This window comes from Sus scrofa, chromosome 9 (assembly GCF_000003025.6).
Source record: "Sus scrofa isolate TJ Tabasco breed Duroc chromosome 9, Sscrofa11.1, whole genome shotgun sequence".
Taxonomy (NCBI): domain Eukaryota; kingdom Metazoa; phylum Chordata; class Mammalia; order Artiodactyla; family Suidae; genus Sus; species Sus scrofa.
In genome coordinates, this window is record NC_010451.4 from 110,875,738 (window position 1) to 110,895,224 (window position 19,487).

At 35.5% G+C, this 19,487-nt stretch overlaps 1 protein-coding gene across 1 annotated transcript in view; it reads right to left on the minus strand.

Annotated features, from left to right (window-relative positions):
• CNTNAP2 (contactin associated protein-like 2) overlaps positions 1 to 19,487 on the minus strand; it is a 2,040,635-nt gene that overhangs the window by 1,135,228 nt on the left and 885,920 nt on the right. Inside the window, 1 exon segment of the mRNA XM_021102606.1 lies at positions 2,589 to 2,792. Coding sequence (XP_020958265.1) covers positions 2,589 to 2,792 — 204 coding nt within the window.

Below are 19,487 nucleotides of genomic sequence, written 5' to 3' on the forward strand. Positions count from 1 at the left end.
TTTGTTGTAGAAACTATTATTTCTACAAATAAGATTTTGAATGTGAAAAGTTTTAAAATAAAGGACAAATCATTGTAGACACTATATCAAGTATTATCAACCCTAAAAACTAACTGAAGTTGTATTTTTTAGGATAATACTGATTTTCAAAGTAATATAGGTTAATATATGGGACTCAAGTCATATTCAAGAATGTTACAATTTCAACCTCATATTGGAACAGCCATATTAATAAGGGGGTCAAATAGGCAGTATCTATTTTTCTGCTCTAATCTTTAGTTTTGTAGCCTTCCAATGGGATGCATTTAACATGTGAATTTTAGTTATTTGTATATTTTAGATTATAAAATTTGATAGAACTGTAAAATCATTAAACAGAAAAAATGCAGAATATATGATGCCCTTCAAACTCCTCTTGCATAAATTCTGAAATTTTTAGGCAAGCAAGGGGGATAAATGTACTGTTGATTTGCATAAATTGTAATTCTGAATGTCAGTATCTGTTTTGTGGATCTTCTTTTTAGCTTTAAGCAAATGTTAGCTACATTATACAAAGATATATTAGTATTGCCTACTTAAAAACAACATTAAAAACTCAAACTCCTTTTTAAAATTCATCTCATTCTCCAGCCAACATATCATTTTCTGATTCCTTCATTTCTAGTTGATTACATTTAAAATAGTCATTTCCTCACCTTTCATCTTCTCTTAACTTATGACAATAAAACTATCCTCCTTTCTACTCCACTGAGAGTAAATCAATGTGACCACTATGCTGGCAAACAGCGACCTCATTTTTCTGTCTTCTTAAGTGACATTTTAGGGGAATTCAACATAGTAGGCCATAGTAGATTGCCTCTTCTCTTTCCCTGGGCTCTGTGATGCCATATATTCATGTTTCCTCCCATTTGCCTTCCACTTCTCCTAAGTCTCCATTTAGCACCTTCTCCTGTCAATCTCATACATGTAACTTTCTAGTAAATCTCAGCTTTGATGCCTAATAGTCAACTAAAATACACCACGTTCAAGCAGATGTCTGAAGTTTCTCTATTAGAAGAAACTAATACTCCACTACTAGAAGAAACTCTGTAGAGAAAATACAGGTTTCTATATTTCTGAAAATGGCACTAATGTCCATTTGGAGCTCAAGCCCATACCCTAGGGACTATCCTTTATATTTTCTCTTTCTTTCTTACTCCATATCTAGTTCATTACAAATCATACTGAATTATCACCAGAATCATGTCCTAAGTGGATCTATTTCTCCACTGATAAACATCTTCTGCAAGCCACTGCCATCTCTTTTCTACTAGGCAGACGTCCAGCTCTTTCATGTTGATGCAAGCATTTCCTCTTACAGAAGTTTCAGTATTCTTTAAAAAATAAGATCATGATGCCATGGAATTTAAAGTCTACCAATAACTTCCCACTCTTAAAATAATATGTAAACCTTTTATCATGCCCAATAGGAGATGACAGGATTTGAACTTTCCATGTTTAGATCTCTTCTTCTATCCTACTTATTCATAGCAAATATCCATACCAGCCTCTTCCTGGTCTTTGTTTTCTGAGATTCCCTTCTGCTCAACTGCCCCTCTCCCAGCTGTTTCCAAGACTAGTTTCTGTAATCACTGGAATGTCAGAATGAATATCTTCCCCTCGGAGAGGGCTTTCTTCACTACATATTCTAATGTTGACCCCTCTTGTCTCTGCAATATCCTTTATCATATTAACCTGTTTCAATGATTTCATGCTCATCATTATTTGAAGTCATATCTTTTGATTTCATTGTTTAAAAATAATAGTGGTAAATACAGAGCATCCAACTCCTCCACTGTGTCAAAAATGTTATGAACCCAATGAATTTCTCTATTTTTTTCACCCCTGTAGCCCAGATGTTGGAATAGTACCTGCAGTACAGGTGTTTCATAAAATTTTTTTTTTTTTTTGATTTTCCCAATGTACAGCAAGGGGGTCAGGTTATCCTTACATGTATACATTACAATTACAGTTTTTCCCCCACCATTTCTTCTGTTGCAACATGAGTATCTAGACATAGTTCTCAATGCTATTCAGCAGGATCTCCTATTCTAAGTTGTGTCTGATAAGCCCAAGCTCCCGATCCCTCCCACTCCCTCCCCCTCCCATCAGGCAGCCACAAGTCTCTTCTCCAAGTCCATGATTTTCTTTTCTGAGGAGATGTTCATTTGTGCTGGATATTAGATTCCAGTTATAAGTGATATCATATGGTATTTGTCTTTGTCTTTCTGGCTCATTTCACTCAGTATGAGATTCTCTAGTTCCATCCATGTTGCTGCAAATGGCATTATGTCATCCTTTTTTATGGCTGAGTAGTATTCCATTGTGTATAAAAATTTTTGAATGAATACATATATTAATACGAATTATGGATTCATATGAATTAAAAGCATTATGAAATAAATTGAACCACTATGAATGAAAAATGAACTGACAACATAATGTGAACTATTTTCATAATTTGCATCTTAACAATGAAAGACCACTAGCGCTTCCACTAATGCAAATACTAATAAATGGAAAGAATGGTACCAAAAGTCAGAACATACCTAGGTTTAAACTGAAGACCAGCTTGGCTTTTTTCAGTTCCAATGTAATATAATCCCCTTGCTGTCCTTCCCCATGCAAGATTACCCCTTCACTTTCGGAGGTTTTAAATTTCAAAGAAATGACATCTTTCAGTGTTTTCATCTTCTTGTTTCTGAATCTATATGGTAACACAACATGGCCATCAAAGTTGATAACGTCAGCCCCTAAAAGAAGAAATAACATTTTAGTTAGTTATTGTATGTTGCTACCCAGTGTGAAGTATATCTTCTTCCAATGGGTGTCTGCACAGAATAAATGGGAAGAAAGTTGTTTTTTCCTGAAAACTCTTTAGTCTAGGTTCTTGTTCTATTTCTTTTCTTTTCTTTTTTTTCTTTTTTTTTTTTTTTGGCTTCTTCTGTACCCTATAGTGGATTTTTAGGGAAGCACTCATAAAGAATGATCATCACAATCTTTATCAATATAAAATCATATTTCAATTATGATACTAATAACAGAAATTCCATCAATGACTTTACACGCTTCAGATTTTTAACTTAGAAGTTTTAAGTCTACTTGGGAAAAAATAAAGTTTTTGATCTCTGAGACATTATGAGATGTTAATATTTTCCTTCTTAAATGAGGCTAAGTCTTTGTGATTTTAAAATAAACATTTTGCTCACAAATTTTCTTTTCAATGACATAACAGTGAAGGATCTTGGAATGCAGGGTTTGCGGTATACTTGTTTTCCTAATGATTTTTATATTCTACTACATTTTCAGTTAACTTTATGGTAGTGCCTAGAGTTTACTGAACTTTAAGAATTCCTATCATTTGTTTCTAGGCCTCCCGTCTATCTCAAATTCCTAGTTAGCCCCTTGCCTTTGGAATGGAGAATTGGGCTGTCTACATTTTTAACTTCACTAAACAAAGACATCCTCACCCACATACAATTAGAAGAACAAATATCTAGTCTATATTATACCAGAATAGTCCTAATTTAATTTTATGGAATTTCATTGAAAGCATGAAATAACATAAACTTTTTAGAAGTATGAACACTTTTGTCACCATCCTCAGAAACAGGGGAGGGCTCGCAATAGTTTCATAATTGCTACATCTTCACCCCAGAAATAGAAAATGAGATGATCTTATTATAACTCACTGTTGGTTAATGGGCAGCCAATTCATGGAATGGGTCAAAGATGAACTGTCATCTTCAGATCACATTTTAAGTACAAAGAGAAGCTTAGATACCATAATTCGACATTTATCATTAAAATATTTTAAAAATCCATTTATTTTAGATTTTCCGATTAAATTATAGAAAATATAAACAAACTGGATAGCTCTAATTATCTTAGAAGCTAAGCCTGGATGAAGCCTGCCTCTCAGTTTGGGGAAAGATCTTGCTAAAGAACCACAGGGAGACATCGGAGAAAAATAATGGCAAGTTTTAAGCCTATTGGAGAAGTATTTTCTCATTACATGGCCTGCTCTCTGGCACCTGTTTACTTCAGTCAGCACAGGGAACACCTCAGATCTCCTGTAACAAGAGCATGTACATCATGGCAGCCTTGGTGGAGGTGCAAGAGTTACCATGTTTACAGTTACTCTTTTTCTATGCATACTTGACCATGTAAGTTTTGTTCTTAACTATTTATATAAAGTGAATTGTCATGAATATAGTTATTTCAAATAACTTAAAGTTTAAAAGTACCACTATGTTTTCCCTTGAAATCGCTGATGGATTTTGAATGCTTTTAAACATAGTTATCCTATTATCTTAAAGATAGATGTTTTTAAATGATAGTTAAGAGAACTGTTGCATTCTAAAAAGTTCACAAAGAAAAACACAACTTTGAACTTCATTTTAATTCTTATAATCAGTCCTTTACTGTAAGAGTATAAGACTTTATATAGCCACGAAAAGACTTTCTTAATCAATGAATTCTGTTCTAAGTCTGTGAATCACAGTGGGGGAAAAAAAAAGCAGCCATTAAATTTTGGCTTCTGCTAACACTGCAAAGCCAATTAGATGTTAGCTTAATCATCTATACTGTCACAGCTGAATTCCAATTGCAATATCTATCATCTGTGATGAGAGATAAAACAGAGAAAAGTAGAATCTGATTATTGGATCCCAGGTTGAATTTATAATCCAGCAGTTGGTAGAAATTACTTTTTGTCTTGAAAAGTACATAAACGAAAAGTCAGAAGGAGGGAATAAATGTTGAATTCCAGAAAGTAATTTTGCAGTCAATTTCATATCAGTGACAATTGAATAACAGACACATCATTGTTTTATACAATTTAAATATATATTAATTGACAAAAAATATCCCCCTCTCATCTCTCAGGAAGTAAATATTCCTTGTGCTTAGAAAGAATTCACCCCTCCTATGTTTTCTCCTAAATCAAAATCTATACTCAGCTCCAGGAACAGAATAGTAACTTATTCAAATGTTGATGCCTTTCTTCCTTAGGCTGAGGGCAATGGAAAAAATGACAGGAAGGATGGGCGTGGTTCATTTCTTCTGCCAATCTCAGGATATTAACAAAAAAAATGAAGGAACATTACTCATGAGTACCAACCCCTCTTATAAATGGTAAGTAGTCAGTGGAGAAAATGATAAAACTGCTTTGGAAACCAGATCTCTCAGCATCACAAAATCCAAGCTGTTCTTCTAGGAATGGGTTAAATGATTGCACAGTATCAGTAGGTGGATGTGAATTCAGAGTTGGCTTTGAAATGACAAAATTCTTAGAGGTAACCTAGGATATATACTTTATATATAAACACATCCCATATGCTTTTAAGAGAGTCTGGGATAATGTAAAATCCATCTGAATTTAGTTCTAGTTCCTACAAAATACATTTCAATTTCATTTGACATCTAATAATATGTTGTGCTTATTTTGGGACAAGCCACCCTTCCCCGACCCCCGCCATTACCCTGATTATTTTTCACTTGCTAGAATAAAGTTTTCTATGCAGTGATTAAATATGTATGGTTGAACTGTTTAAGCAATCGGAACAACAATACGGCTAGTCAAAAAGTGAATGCCAAATCATAGTGCTTCCACAATTTTGTTTCTAACAATAACTCAGAAAGCTGGTAATGTGCCCAATTCATCAAATCATGGTAGTGAGGCTGTTTTTTTTTTTTTAAATTTCATTGTTACTTAGTCTTTTCTTTCTGAATCTGGAAACACTCTGATGAGATATTTTGGAAAAGTGTTTACCATCTAAAGATTTTATTATTTTAAAAAGTACCTTTTCTAGTTTTTACTACAAATGTAGTATGTTTCTTTTTAAAAATAAATTAAACAATACAGAAATATAGAGTATAGAAAGTGAATCCGAAACAGAAGAGATCAACATTGTCAGTGGGTAACTGGTTGGTGTATATTCCTAGATTTTATCCATCTATTGCAATATCTAATATATGGAATAATGAAATAATTTATACATTATTATATACACATAGGTTCATGTGTGTATTGAGAAAGAGGAAGTGAGAGAGGGGAGGATGTAATTTCTTTCAATTATGGTTCACAACATACAATAATAGCTGGAGATTTGGGCAATATAATATTTATAATGTAGGAAAATTGTAGGTTTTAGCGAATTAACATGCTTTATTCTCCTTTATGTAGCAAGGCACTTACAAGAAGTAAGAATATACATAATTTGAACTGTAGTTCACCATATTTATTTGAAAAAAATTAAAAGTATATATTTGAATATAGCACCCGAAGTAAACAAATAAGTACTCAGGAATTAGTTTTAATTTCCCATTTTTTTCATAAATGTTTCATTTTCTTATAGAAGGCTGAAAATAATTGCAAGGTATAAAGAAGAAAATTAATAGGATATAGTTCTGTTTTCATGAAATAACCAGTGATAACTTATACTTTTGATTATTCTAATATATATATATATGTAATGTGTATGTATGTACAGAGATACACAGAAGGATCACACCCCATATATTTTGTTACTGAACATTATGGGTATTTTACTTTCTTTTGGCTTCATCTATGGCATATGGAAGTTCCCAGGCCAGGGACTGAATTCAAGCCACAGGTGCAACCTATGCCACAGCTGCGACAATACCAGATTTTTAATCCACTGTGCCAGGCTGGGGATTGAACCTGTGCCTCAGCAGCAACCTGAGCCACACCGCAGAGACAATGCTTGATCCTTAAACTCCATAGTTATTTTTTTTCCATCTTACACACTTTTTTTTTCCAAAACAAGATTTTAATTAGCTAAAATATACCATTGTTTGGATGTCTGCTATCTTCAGTAAGAATTTGTTCTTGCAGTTTTTTTTTTTAATAAACTTTTAAATTTTGGAATAATTTCTGACTTAGAGAAAAGATGCACAGACAGAACAGAGAGCTCCCATATCACCGTCACTAAGCTTCCTCTGCTATTAACATTTTACATAACTGGGTACATTTTTCAAATCTAAGACACAGCTGAGGTAGAACACTATTCACTGAAATACCGCCTATATTTGGATTTCACTGGTTTTCACAAATGTTTTTGTTTCTTTGTTTGTTTTTTGTATTTCAGGATCCAGCTCAGGATCTCAGATTGCATTTAGTCATTGTGTTTCCTTACATTCTTCCAGCTCCTCCAGTTGGTGATGTTTCCTCAGTCTTCCTTTGTCTTTTCTAACTTTGACACATTAGCAGAGAACTGGGCAGGATTCTATAGAATCCTCCTCAGCCTGTCTTGGTTTGCAGTTTTCTTAGGACTAGACTGGTGTTTGGGGAGAATGCCACAGAGTTGGGGGTGTTCTCATCACTTTCTATCAGGGGAGTTATGTATCAACATGACTTTTAACTTGTGATGTTGGTTAAGGTGATATCTGCTGAGTTTCTTCACGGTAAAGTTACTATTTTGCCCTTTTGTACTTTATTCTGTGGAAGTGAGTCGCCAAGTCTAGCCTATACTTAAGGTCAGGAGAATTAAGCTCCATGTCCTGATGGGAAGTATCTACATATGCTATTTAGAATTCTCCTTAAAGGAAGAGTTCCTCTATTTATTTATTCATTCAATCATTTATTTATGTCACTATGGGATTGTGCATGTTTATTTATTCTTTAATTCATACTATCATTATTCAAATTGTTCCAGCTTTAGCCACTGGGACCTCTCTCAGGTTAATTCCTGTGTTTCTTTGACAGGTGATGCCTCTTCTTCCTCCTCCCTCATTCTCCCCACCATTCTCTTCCTTCCTCCTCTACCTCATCCTCTTAATCCTCTTGTTTTCTCCTCTTTCTTTATGGCGCTATATGATGTCCTAAGCTCATCTTGCATTTTTCCTGCCCCAGACCTAGAATCAGCCATCTTTCCAAGGAACCTCCATTTCTTTTATTGTGAAATGGCATTGGGAAGCTTTGAGGTTTTTGGTGTTTGTTTTTTTTTTAATGTTTTTACTTGCATGCATTAAATTTTCTAAAAACACAGTCATAATCATCTATATGATCTCTCGTCCATAAAATAAATTATTGAGTGAAAAAGGACAAAAACTTATAAAACGTTTCTTAGTTATCCATGTCACAAGGATTGGCAATGATTTTGAAGCTCTTCTCATTTTAATCACTTTTTTACATAAACAGTGACTTTGAAAAGCAGTGATAATAATTGCTAATATATATTTAAATGATTACTATTACTACTTAAATACTTTGAAGGGACTGTTAATATTTATCTAAGTGGTAATACACTGGGTTAATATTTTTTAAATAATTTTTGCTTTATTATCATAAAATTAATATGTACCCATTGTAAAAAACTGTCTTATAAGAAAACAAAAAATAAGTCAATTTAAATTATTTACACATAGATATCAAAATACTTTCTGTACATCTAAGTTATTTGTGATTTTCTACAAATCCAAACATTTCTATAATGAGAATTCTTGTAGTGAGATCCTTGAGCACTGTAACAATTATTTTCTGAAATTTCTCAAGTGCTTAATTAAAGCACTTTAATTGCTTAAAGATATTGGCAAAGATGTGTATTAATGAGATAGTATGGAATCTAACATTATGTAATTTATATAAATAAATACCCAAGACACTTTAAAGAGTTTGAAATATATCTCTGAATGTAAAATTTAAAAAAATAATACAAGGTGGAATTCGCTTAGTTTTGCAAATTTTACATAAATGCAAATCTGTCTATTCTCGCTATTTTTAAAAAGTCGGATGTCAATATTTTAGATTTGTTGGCATTCTTTACAAAATAGCATGTCTAGCATCTCTATTTACTTACTACTTTTCTTTATAGCAGTTATTTCTACCTAACATATCAGCATGTCCCCACCTCCAAGAATATATGAATCAGAGATGTCATTTTGCTCCATCCTGAGGCCCAGTACTTACAGGAGTGTCCAAGTCAAAATTTATTAGGTATCTGTTGAATGATTTCATGTTCCTACTCATACTCAATAAATTGCATTAAAGTATAAAAACATTATTATTTTAAACATTTTCATTAAAAATTTGAATCACTGGATTGGAAGAAATTTTGAGAATCACTCTTATTGACCCTGGTGCCATAGCTACTAATGTATCCAAGATTTAAACACAAAAAGAATGGTAACAACATGTTCTTTTTTTTTTTTTTTAGTGGTGGGAAAATTTTATGCCATTTTTATGAATTGACTTGGTATTATTTAATTGACAAACATGAACTCTGGTAGGACCTAGTTCATCTCCTCTCACTGCAGAATGTTTTTATCTGATTAATTTTCTTCTTCTAACTTACTGCCCTCTTTCTTTCAATATATTTATGGTTTACGTGTAAATAAATAATTAAAATGATTCCAAAATGTCAATAATAGATAATTGAGGGTAATAGCAGCCAGTGATACTTCTTGAAATCCTTTGAAAAATAGAGATAAGACTAAGTTAAAAAAACAGTTCTACTTTGAGAAAAATAAAAATGTAACAGCTCCTTCATGAAGGTCAGCAACTCACATTTTGTGCAACACTTCTTAAAATGTGTTGCTTTGAACTTAAGTGTTTGATAACTCATGGAAGAACAACAACCAACACATCATAGGGGTCTGATATCATTTTTCCATAAAATTTGGACTCCGATGTCCAGTTACGTGATCCACATGGAGCTTTCGCAGGCATATCTAACTCTTCTTGTTCAATAAACAATTATTTTTCTGGGTCCCACAGCTCCTGTTCTTATGGCCATTATCCACTCACTTATGACAGAGCTATGGGCCTTTCTTTAGCTCCTCCTTTTCTCATGCACCCACATTTTATCAGTTCCAAGTCCAGTCAAATTTAACACGCCCATGTTTTTCTTTTTTAAAATTTTTAATTTTTTTTTGTCTTTTTTTTTGCCTTTTCCAGGGCTGCTTCCCACGGCATATGGAGGTTCTCAGGCTAGGGGTCGAATCAGAGCTCTAGCCTCCAGCCTATACCAGAGCCACAGCAATGCGGGATCCGAGCCGCGTCTGCAACCTACAGCACAGCTCACAGCAACGCCGGATCCTTAACCCACTGAGCAAGGCCAGGGATCGAACCCGCAACCTCATGGTTCCTAGTCAGATTCGTTAACCACTGCACCACAACGGGAACTCCTTAATTTTTTTTTTAATTAAAAAAATTTACGGCAAAATTCCAGGGCTAGGCATCTAATCAGAAGTGCAGCTGCTGGCCTACATCACGGACACAAGCAATGCCAGATCTGAGCCTCGTCTGCAACCTCCGCTACAGCTTGTGGCAACTCTGGATCCTTAACCCACTGATCAAGGCCAGAGATCGAACCTTACATCCTTACAGAGACTATGTCAGGTTCTTAACCTGCTGAGCCACAATGGAAACTCCTGTTTTTCAAACACATAGTTGACTTTTTATATGCACTGCCACCAAAATCCCCTCTTCTCATAGACTGCTTATTGCATTAACATGGTTAATGAGCAATTCCCACCCTCCAGCCTTCTTTCCCTTAAATCCATCCTCCATGTGGAATCTAGAAAGATCTTGAAATAAACTCTTTTACTAAAAAACTCTTCCGTGTGGCCTGTGAGACCCTCAATGATAGAGCTCCTGGCTTCCTGACATCCTCAGGGTTAAGCACCATCCTTCTCCTTTTGTGATGGTAATGATAAACCAGTGGAATCCCTAGAGACTTCCACCTTGTGCCTTTTCCTCATGCTGAGCTTAGTCTCTTCAATGAACAGCTATTTTTTTTTTTTTTAATCTAGTTAAATTTCAGGCATCCTCTAAACTGCAGATAAACCTTACCTACTAGAAAAGTTTCCTTCTGCGACACGGCCCTCACCTATTGGCCCATGGCACCCTTTCATACTTCTATTGGATCAGTTCTCACCTGACATTGAAATGACCTCTTTATGGGTCTGGTATCTTCTGTGGATGTTAAACTTTCTTAAAGAACAGACTCTGGATTGTTCCACTTGCTATTTCTCTCACAAACCCTTCTTAAACTGACTTAAACATAATTGGTATTTGACACCAAGGCAAAAGAGGAACACCACAGTTGGTTCTCATTTTCCTTTAAAACCATACCTGGTGCAACACAGTCTATTTTCCCAAAGTACAGACTTACATACGATTTAATGCACTTGTATAAATATTACAACTGTGTGTTTCTGATACGCATAGTTTAAAACATGAAATGCTTTCATTACACTCACACTGGATTTTTTTGTTTTTGTCTTAGTTATTGTTTTGTTTTGTTTTTGTCTTTTTAGGGCTGCATCAGAAGCATATGGAAGTTCTCAGGCTAGGGGTCGAATTGGAGCTGTAGCCACCAGCCTACACCACAGCAACGCGGGATCTGAGCAGCATCTGCAACCTACACCACAGCTCACGGTAAGGCCAGATTATTAACCCACTGGGTGAGGGCAGGGATCAAACTTGTGTCCTCTTGGATACTAGTCAGATTTGTTTCCACTGAGCCATGATGTGAATTCCCTGGAGTTATTTTTTTAATAAATCAAAAGCTAAAACATTTAACTCTAGTATGAATTTAAACACAAAATACATATTTCCTTTTAATCAAATGACTTTAAGAGAAACAGTCATCTGCACACACACACAGAGGACATCAGGAAATCTGACTGATCCACTTCTGAACAGGATGATAGCTCTAATACAACTAATAACACAGAAATAATAGGAAATTTCTGAAAATTAGCATTAAAATTAGCATAAACCCTATTTGAAGAAAATCCATGTGGAAGCTATTTTTATTTATTTTTGTAAATTGAAAAGTAAAGCAAATTAGACTTGTCTTCTCTGTGATAATACCACTGTTTATTGAAAATGGCCCTATAGATTTTCACCAGACCCATTCTTTCTATTCTTCTGCTAGGGAAAGGACTAGCTAGATGCAGAAGTCCTAAGTAAATATTCCATGAATGTGGAAATGAACCAGACATCATGAACTCCCCCAAATGTCTTTTACTGTAAGTTATTTTTAACATTTATTTCATATTTTTAAAATCATTATTCAGTTAAACTTACTCCTATTTCTAGTTCCATTGAACACATTGTTGTCAGTGGTGGAGCCAAATTTCAACACTATATTGGCTAAGAGATGATAACATGATTTAGGGACTTGGTTTGAGGTACTGTTTTCACAGTAATTTAACAAAAAACTGAGGAAAAGATAAATTATCCATATAAGTAAAGGGGGAATGGTGGAAGGGAGGCTGTCAATACCCTGGCAATTTCTCGAGGCCACCATGGCTTACTTCCACTTTCCCCTCTGTATGAACCATGTTTTTCATCTTATGTGGTCTTGGTGACCCTACAGGGGCTGCCTTTCCCAGGGGTAGTCACTTCCTGCAAGGATTCTCTTCAAAGACAAACCGACCAATCATGAGTCCACAGTCCAGCTACCTCGCCTCTCAGGCGCTCACACTCTAGGCCACTATCCACCTTCCCTAATTAGTCCAGGCTCAGGTACCAAACAACTAGGAACAGCCCCTGTGCCCCAGAGCCTCTGAGACGATTCACACTAGCCAATCCTAAACCTGCTTACTTGGTCTCGCCCACTCCTTCCTGAGGAAAACACAATAAAGGCTCTTTGCCACCCTCACCCTTCCCCCTCTGTCTCCTGACTCACCCTGGTGCTTCCCACGATGGCCTCCCCATCCCCCCATGGCATGATGTGCCTTTTTTTCTTGGGAACTGCGAATAACCAACTATCTTTTCAATAACAGTTGTTTCCTGATAATTTGGCGTTACTACACCTTAAATTTGCTACCAATGTACAACATTTTAAAACACTCCTGTTGGCCTTACTAGACCTCAAATAATCTATATTCCAAAATATTTTCAATAGAAAATTCCTTTATTATATCTTAGAAAAGAAAAATTTTAAAAATTGGCCAAACAAGAAGGAAATTCTTAAAATTATACGAAAAGTTATTCTATAGATCTGGGAAACAAAAAGGTAAATTTGAGAAATCATTATAAAATATCTGATATCAACTGGCATTAACTTAAATATCTTCTACATCCATATCACTGTACCAAGAAAGTGGGACTCTGGAGGCAAAGAGGTGAGTTTTAAGAAAGAACTAATAAATGACTTCCTCTGTTAAAAAAGAATTAAGATTAAGAAAAATCCAGAAATATAAGGGAAAAGCATATGCAGTTGTTTTAAAGAGCTCAGTAGTTCTGTGGGACTTTACTACATAAGGCTCATGAGTCCTGGCAGGGTTAGAACTTGAAGATGAAGGAACTGCAGCTTAATATGGAAGCTATGGGTCTAAGTGTTTAATGATGATGGCTGAAGGGGAAGGCAGATGCTCAGATTAGCATCTTGGAAAGATGACTCCTGCATTACTGTGAAAACAGCAGGGTTAGAAGAGAGAGCAGGGGCAGAGAGAGCAAAGACCCCTCTCAAAGAAGCTGACCATCTATTTGTGTTGCTACAGCTTACACAAAGCTGGAATGCAGAAGATAACTATGTCATTAAGAATGCAAAGCTTTCTGATGATGCTTTGTTGCTACTCAATTTCAAAATAGTTAAGCCTTTATACTGATTGAAGAATTTCCAATGAATATTTACAATCATGGTTTTCTCCAAAGATAAGACAAATCAAATACCATAGAGGCATTAGGAATTTTGATAGAATTAAGACTACCCTAAAAAAAAAAAAACCCAAATGTCAAAAATTCTTCTTTGAAAATGCTATATATTTGAATTCACTCATGCGCATCACCTCAATTTTCAGATAGAAACTCAGAAGTCTGCCATCTTTAGCTATAACACATTTTCATGCTCAATCTCATCCAATTCCATATCTTAAAAATGAACATTAATCTAAAAATGTAAAACCAGTGTTTTTCCAGAGAGTTCTACAAAGTTTCCCGGACAAGTGGCAATATGTACTTGGTGACTGGTAAAGATTGTCATTTTTATTTCTTTTGCTTTCTGTACTTTTCTGAAAGCCAAATGAGTTGGTATAAATGATTCGTACTTACTTGCAAGAGATTAGGACATAAGCTCTGAATGTTTTGAGCTTACACATTGCATGTAGTACATTACAGCTTCCCTTTATTTTTGGTTTGATTTCACATACCTTTGGGTGAATGTTTTACCTCATCCATAAAACAGAATTAATAAAGCTGAGAATGTATACATGTTGTGACATAATGTGCTCCCTCCTCTCTGTTAGAGCAGTTGGGTCCTGTCTAATAAAATATTAAACGGTACTCCATGGTCCCATCATCAACAGACCTCAGTGACTTGGGCATTGGAGGGAATCTGATTCACTATGAACTTGGGTGCTGTCCATTACTTTCTGACACCCACGCACCCACAGAGGCCCTGGTGAGCAGACTGAATTAATTCATTTCCATAAATGAGCAATGCTCCTACCACTTGTGCAGACAACCAGCCCTGACAGGGCTAAAATAATTGGAAGCTCCTGAAATTAGAAGTCACAATTTCACTGGTCAGAGGGGAATAGCAGTTCATACAAATCAGTGATGATGGCTTGTAAAAACCATGTAGCTCCATTGATCTGTTTATAACCTTCTGACTTTAGACAGAGGTATGGGTAACAGACAATATTCTTCTTGATTAAAAAAATGAACAGGGACAAGATGCAAAATTAATGTCTAAGAAACTGAGTTTTTGTTTTTTTTTTAAATTTTGTGTCCATATGCCCCAGGCCATGGATTGAATCTGAGCCTCAGCTGCAACCCACGCCTCAGCTGCAGCAATGCTAGATCTTTTAACCCACTGTGCTGGGCCAGAGATCAAACTCTTATCTCTGCAGAAATCCAAGCCACTTCAGTCAGACTCTTAACCCACTGCACCACAGTGGGAACTCCAAAAACTTGGTCTTGATGATGGGAAAACAACAGGCAATATTTAGGAAGTGTTTGAGGTATTGGGGGGTAGTCTCTGTCCTCCATTAGCAAACTGAAGCTATGCAGCAATTCTGGTGTTACTCAAACATTAAGTTTTCTAGAAAAGTCAGCAATCCAACATTTTAATGAGCTATCTCCAACTGTTGAGAAGCTGATTTGGGATTGTATTAAACAGAGGTTGCTAGCTAGTACCCTACAGATATGTTTTGTTTGGCCACACATCCCTTTAAACCTGAATACTGTCAAAATATAAGACTAAACAGATCATAATAAGACTGAACAATTACATTACACTTATTTTCCTTGATGTCATAACTTACTGTGAATGACTACAGTATGTATCAGAAAGAAATTTTATTTCTTAAAAAGCCAATTCCTTAGAAAAGAAGTTAGTACAAAATAGTGAATGGTTAAAAAAAAAAAAAACACCAAATTTTAAAGGTGTCATACAGACAAAGATATACCACTCTTTGCTACCATAAAACTACAGACATATAGTACACTAGATATAGAAGGCAGGGAGAAATGAAGGAAGAAAGGAAAGAAAACACCATAAATCTGAGCTTCACTTATTGAGATATTGGATATTAAGACCATCTAAAAAGGAAATACACACATGCACATACATACTTTAAAGTATTAATAGATACAACCAGTCCTTCATTACTGGTAGACTATGTATCCACAAATTAGCCCACTCATTAAAATTTATTTGTACCCCCCACGAAATCAATACTTGTGGTTTTTGCAGTCATTCATGGGTACATGTAGAAAGGCAGAACATTGAAGTCAGTGGATACTCATATGCCCAGCTAAGGTCAGGCAAGGCAGTGCTCTGCCTTTTTGTTTCAGCTCTCATACTCTATAAAGGTGTCCTTTTCATTTAGTGCCACAGTTTTTGTATTTTTGTGATGGAAGATTTCCCCGTTTAAATGCCTCTCTCCCAAAAGTAGTGCTGAAGTGCTTTATTGTATTCCCAAGCACAAGAAAGTTGCCACATGCATGGAGAAATTACATACATATGTTAGATAAGCTTGATCAGTCCTGTCAACTGTGAGCTCAGTCTTAATCAACTGACAATACATACTAAATAAGATGCCATGAAACAGAAACACAAATTAAGCAAGGTTATGTATCGACTGACAAAAATGCTGTGACTGGAAGCTCACAGGAACAGAACCATGTATTTCTGCTGGGAGCAATGGTTCAGTTATTTGCTAATTCAGTCGTTCATGGAGACTTTATAGAATGTAGCTACTGTGAATAGTGAGAACTGTCTGTGTGTACACAGCATCCATTTCTTTAGACAGGAAACTAAAGGACCATTTCAAACTACCATATATATGAAAGTGAAAATATCAACAAGAAATATTTAAATCACTGTAGAAAATGATCAACAAACTGCAGATTTTTTCACAGAGAAGTGCGATGCTACCTGGTGTCATTCCACAAAAGGACGCCTTTGTTTTCTTCTCACTGCTCAGATGGGCAAGTATTTCCATACCTGGAACTTCCTCACAGTTTTCAAAGGCCGGTCTCTCATTGCTGACATGCTTGTTGCAACTAAACTCTGTGGTTTATGTATCTAATTGTGAAAATTCACTAGGCACTTTACAAATAGTAAATCCAATGTTAGTAGTTTATCAATGTTGAAGGGGTTCAGAACATGCTACCCTAAAATAGGCCCTTTGGTATATTGTTTATTCTAAGCTGAAGGCACTTGAGAAACAGTAGATGCAGAAGGGCTCTCTGATCTCCCCCTTTCTACTGAAAGCGGATTCTAGAATTTCCCATGAAACAGATACCTCTTTGCACAAGGAAGAAAATAACACCATCCTTATCACCAGAGTCTGGGAAGTAAGGCCAAAATTGGAGTTATGACTTTTAACAAACCAATTTTCTGCAGTTCCCTTATGAACTAAGAGGGCTAAGGATCCAGTGTTTTCACTGATGTGCAGCGGGTTTGATACCTGGCCCAGGAACTTCCACATGCCGCAGGCATTGCCAAAAATCAAATAAACCAAAAAAAATCTACTAAAAATGTAATATCTTCAAGTAGCTTTCCCCCTAATATTTCTTAAGCATTGTCTCAATTAACTACCCTCCGCCCAAGCCCCTGTGTCTTATCCTAGCCTTAAAATTTAATCATTCCTTGTTTAAAAAGGTATGTACACTCTGGGGCTTAAAATGGCTTCCTTGGGTCTTTACTTTTGTTTCTGAAGATGCCAACGTACATATAAACACATTAAGTAAAATCTGTATGCTTTTCTCCTATTCATCTGTCCTACGTCAGTTTAACTTATGCCCAGCCACTGAGCCTAAGAGGGTGGAAGGAAGTTCTTCTCCCACAAAATATATGAAGAGTCTAAGATTCCTGGGGACTCACAGAATCCAAACCACATGCCCCATTTACATTTCCCATGAGGTAAGGCCTAGAATTTTCCTTGTTTATTTAGTCATTTGATTATTACCTGCTTTTTCTGACCTTACAGAAAATTTTCTTGAAATCTGCAGCATAAGAGTACAAATTTTATTGAATCTATCAGGTTGGGAAAATTAGTCCGTGTCCCCTCTGAACCCTAAATTTAAGGGGAGGTTGACTTTTTACATTTTAAGAATTTTAAGTATTCTTTTGTATGTTTATACTTTGTAATGCATATAATAATTATCATATATTATTGTGTAAGTTGTACTTTGAATTTGTCTTCTTAACATCAATCAAGGGTTTCACTGGCATTTTCTTTTGAATAAAAGTTGAACTAGCAGTAAACAACAAATCTAGTGGTAAGGTCACAGAATTTTGTAGCCTGAAGAATGAGGGTTATTTTGAATTCACAAAATAACACGGCACATGTTACAAATTCACATGAATTTTAGGAAAGATTTTTGTTGTTGTTTTGGTTTACTTTGCTTTGGTTTGATTTTGAAGAACTAAAAAGAAAAGAATTGAACTTGGAAATAGGACACATTTTGATGCTATGCCCACACTTTCTATTTTCAACTTCCTATATTTGACATTTTTTACAGTTTAGGTCAATCCTAACAATTTATGCACTTCCCAAGGCATGACAGATATAAGGCTGTTATAAGTGCTATTTATAGAAGGGCAGTTCAGTCCTTAAAATGTCAATGGTTGAATTTCTCTTAATGGAGGCCTAGAAGCAAAGTACAAGTCTTCATTCTAGGATGATAAAGGGTGTGCTGAGGAAGAGAATTTACTAGGAAATTAATTTCATGATTCTCATGACCAAAAAAGAATGGAGCTGAACAAATACCATCACGGACCATCCCCTCAGGCTTCAGATGAGCCCTGTACCTGAAACCTGAGGCATGAACCTATTTGCCTTTGGGAACATCAATATACTCCTCTTATTCTGGGTGAATTCATCAAGCTTACATTATTTGTTTGTTTTTGTCACACTTGTGGCATATGGAAGTTCCCAGGCTAGGGGTTAATCTGAGTTGCAGCTGCCAGCCTACACCACGGCCACAGAAACATCAGATCTGAGCCGCATCTGCAGCTTACATTGCAGCCTGTAGCAATGCCAGATACTTAACCCATGCAGCAAAGCCAGGGATTGAACCCATATCCTCACAAAAACCTAAGTAGGATTTTTAACCCCCTGATCCACAACAGGAACTCCTACACTCATTTTTAGTTTTGGATTTTAAATCAGATTCTAGAATGGCAGAATTCTGAACTTCAGAGCACAGGTACATTTCCTGATTATTTTAGCACATGATTGGACATTCTCAAAGAGAATTTTAAAACATAAAGTCCACAGACATTAAACATTTTTATGGGTGACTACTATGGACAGTTAAGTTTTATTTACAAAGTACCAAAACTTGCAAATTAGAGTTAAACCACTATATTCTCAATACCATGTATAATTGGCTATGTTGTTTATGTGAAAAAATGATAAATATGTATTATATGGAAGCTTCTAGAAGTAGAATCTAACAAAATGATTTTTGAGATGACAGAGTAGTATTAACTTATATTCTTAGTATCTTGATAATGTTCAAACAGACTCATACTTAGTAAGATTGAATTATTTTAACTTTAGAGCATGGGAACAAAATTACTTATCTGAGTAAGTTATGGGAAACATTCATAGCTACTAAGATCCAGGGCCACTAAAGATGAATAGATGACCTCGAGCAAGTATAAAAGCACTGGGCACATTCAGATAAAATAATTCATGCTTCCCACTATTTTGCTAATATTTAGGCTAGCACAACAGCACAGCTCTTGTTATAAATATCAAATAATTGTGAACTATATACATATATATTTTCATATATTACTAAATCAAGGTCACCTCAAAGGGAGAAATTTTGTCTTTAGTGCCACTAATCCTGGTTTACAGTAGCTGGAGCAGTGACACAGCTTTTGTTAAGACTGCTGGGGTTCTAATTCCTATCTTGCTACCTGGTAGCTATGTCACCTTCAGTAAGTTACAAAAATCTCTTAGCCTCAATTTCCTTGATTATCAAGAGGTGAAGGGAATGACACAACTTG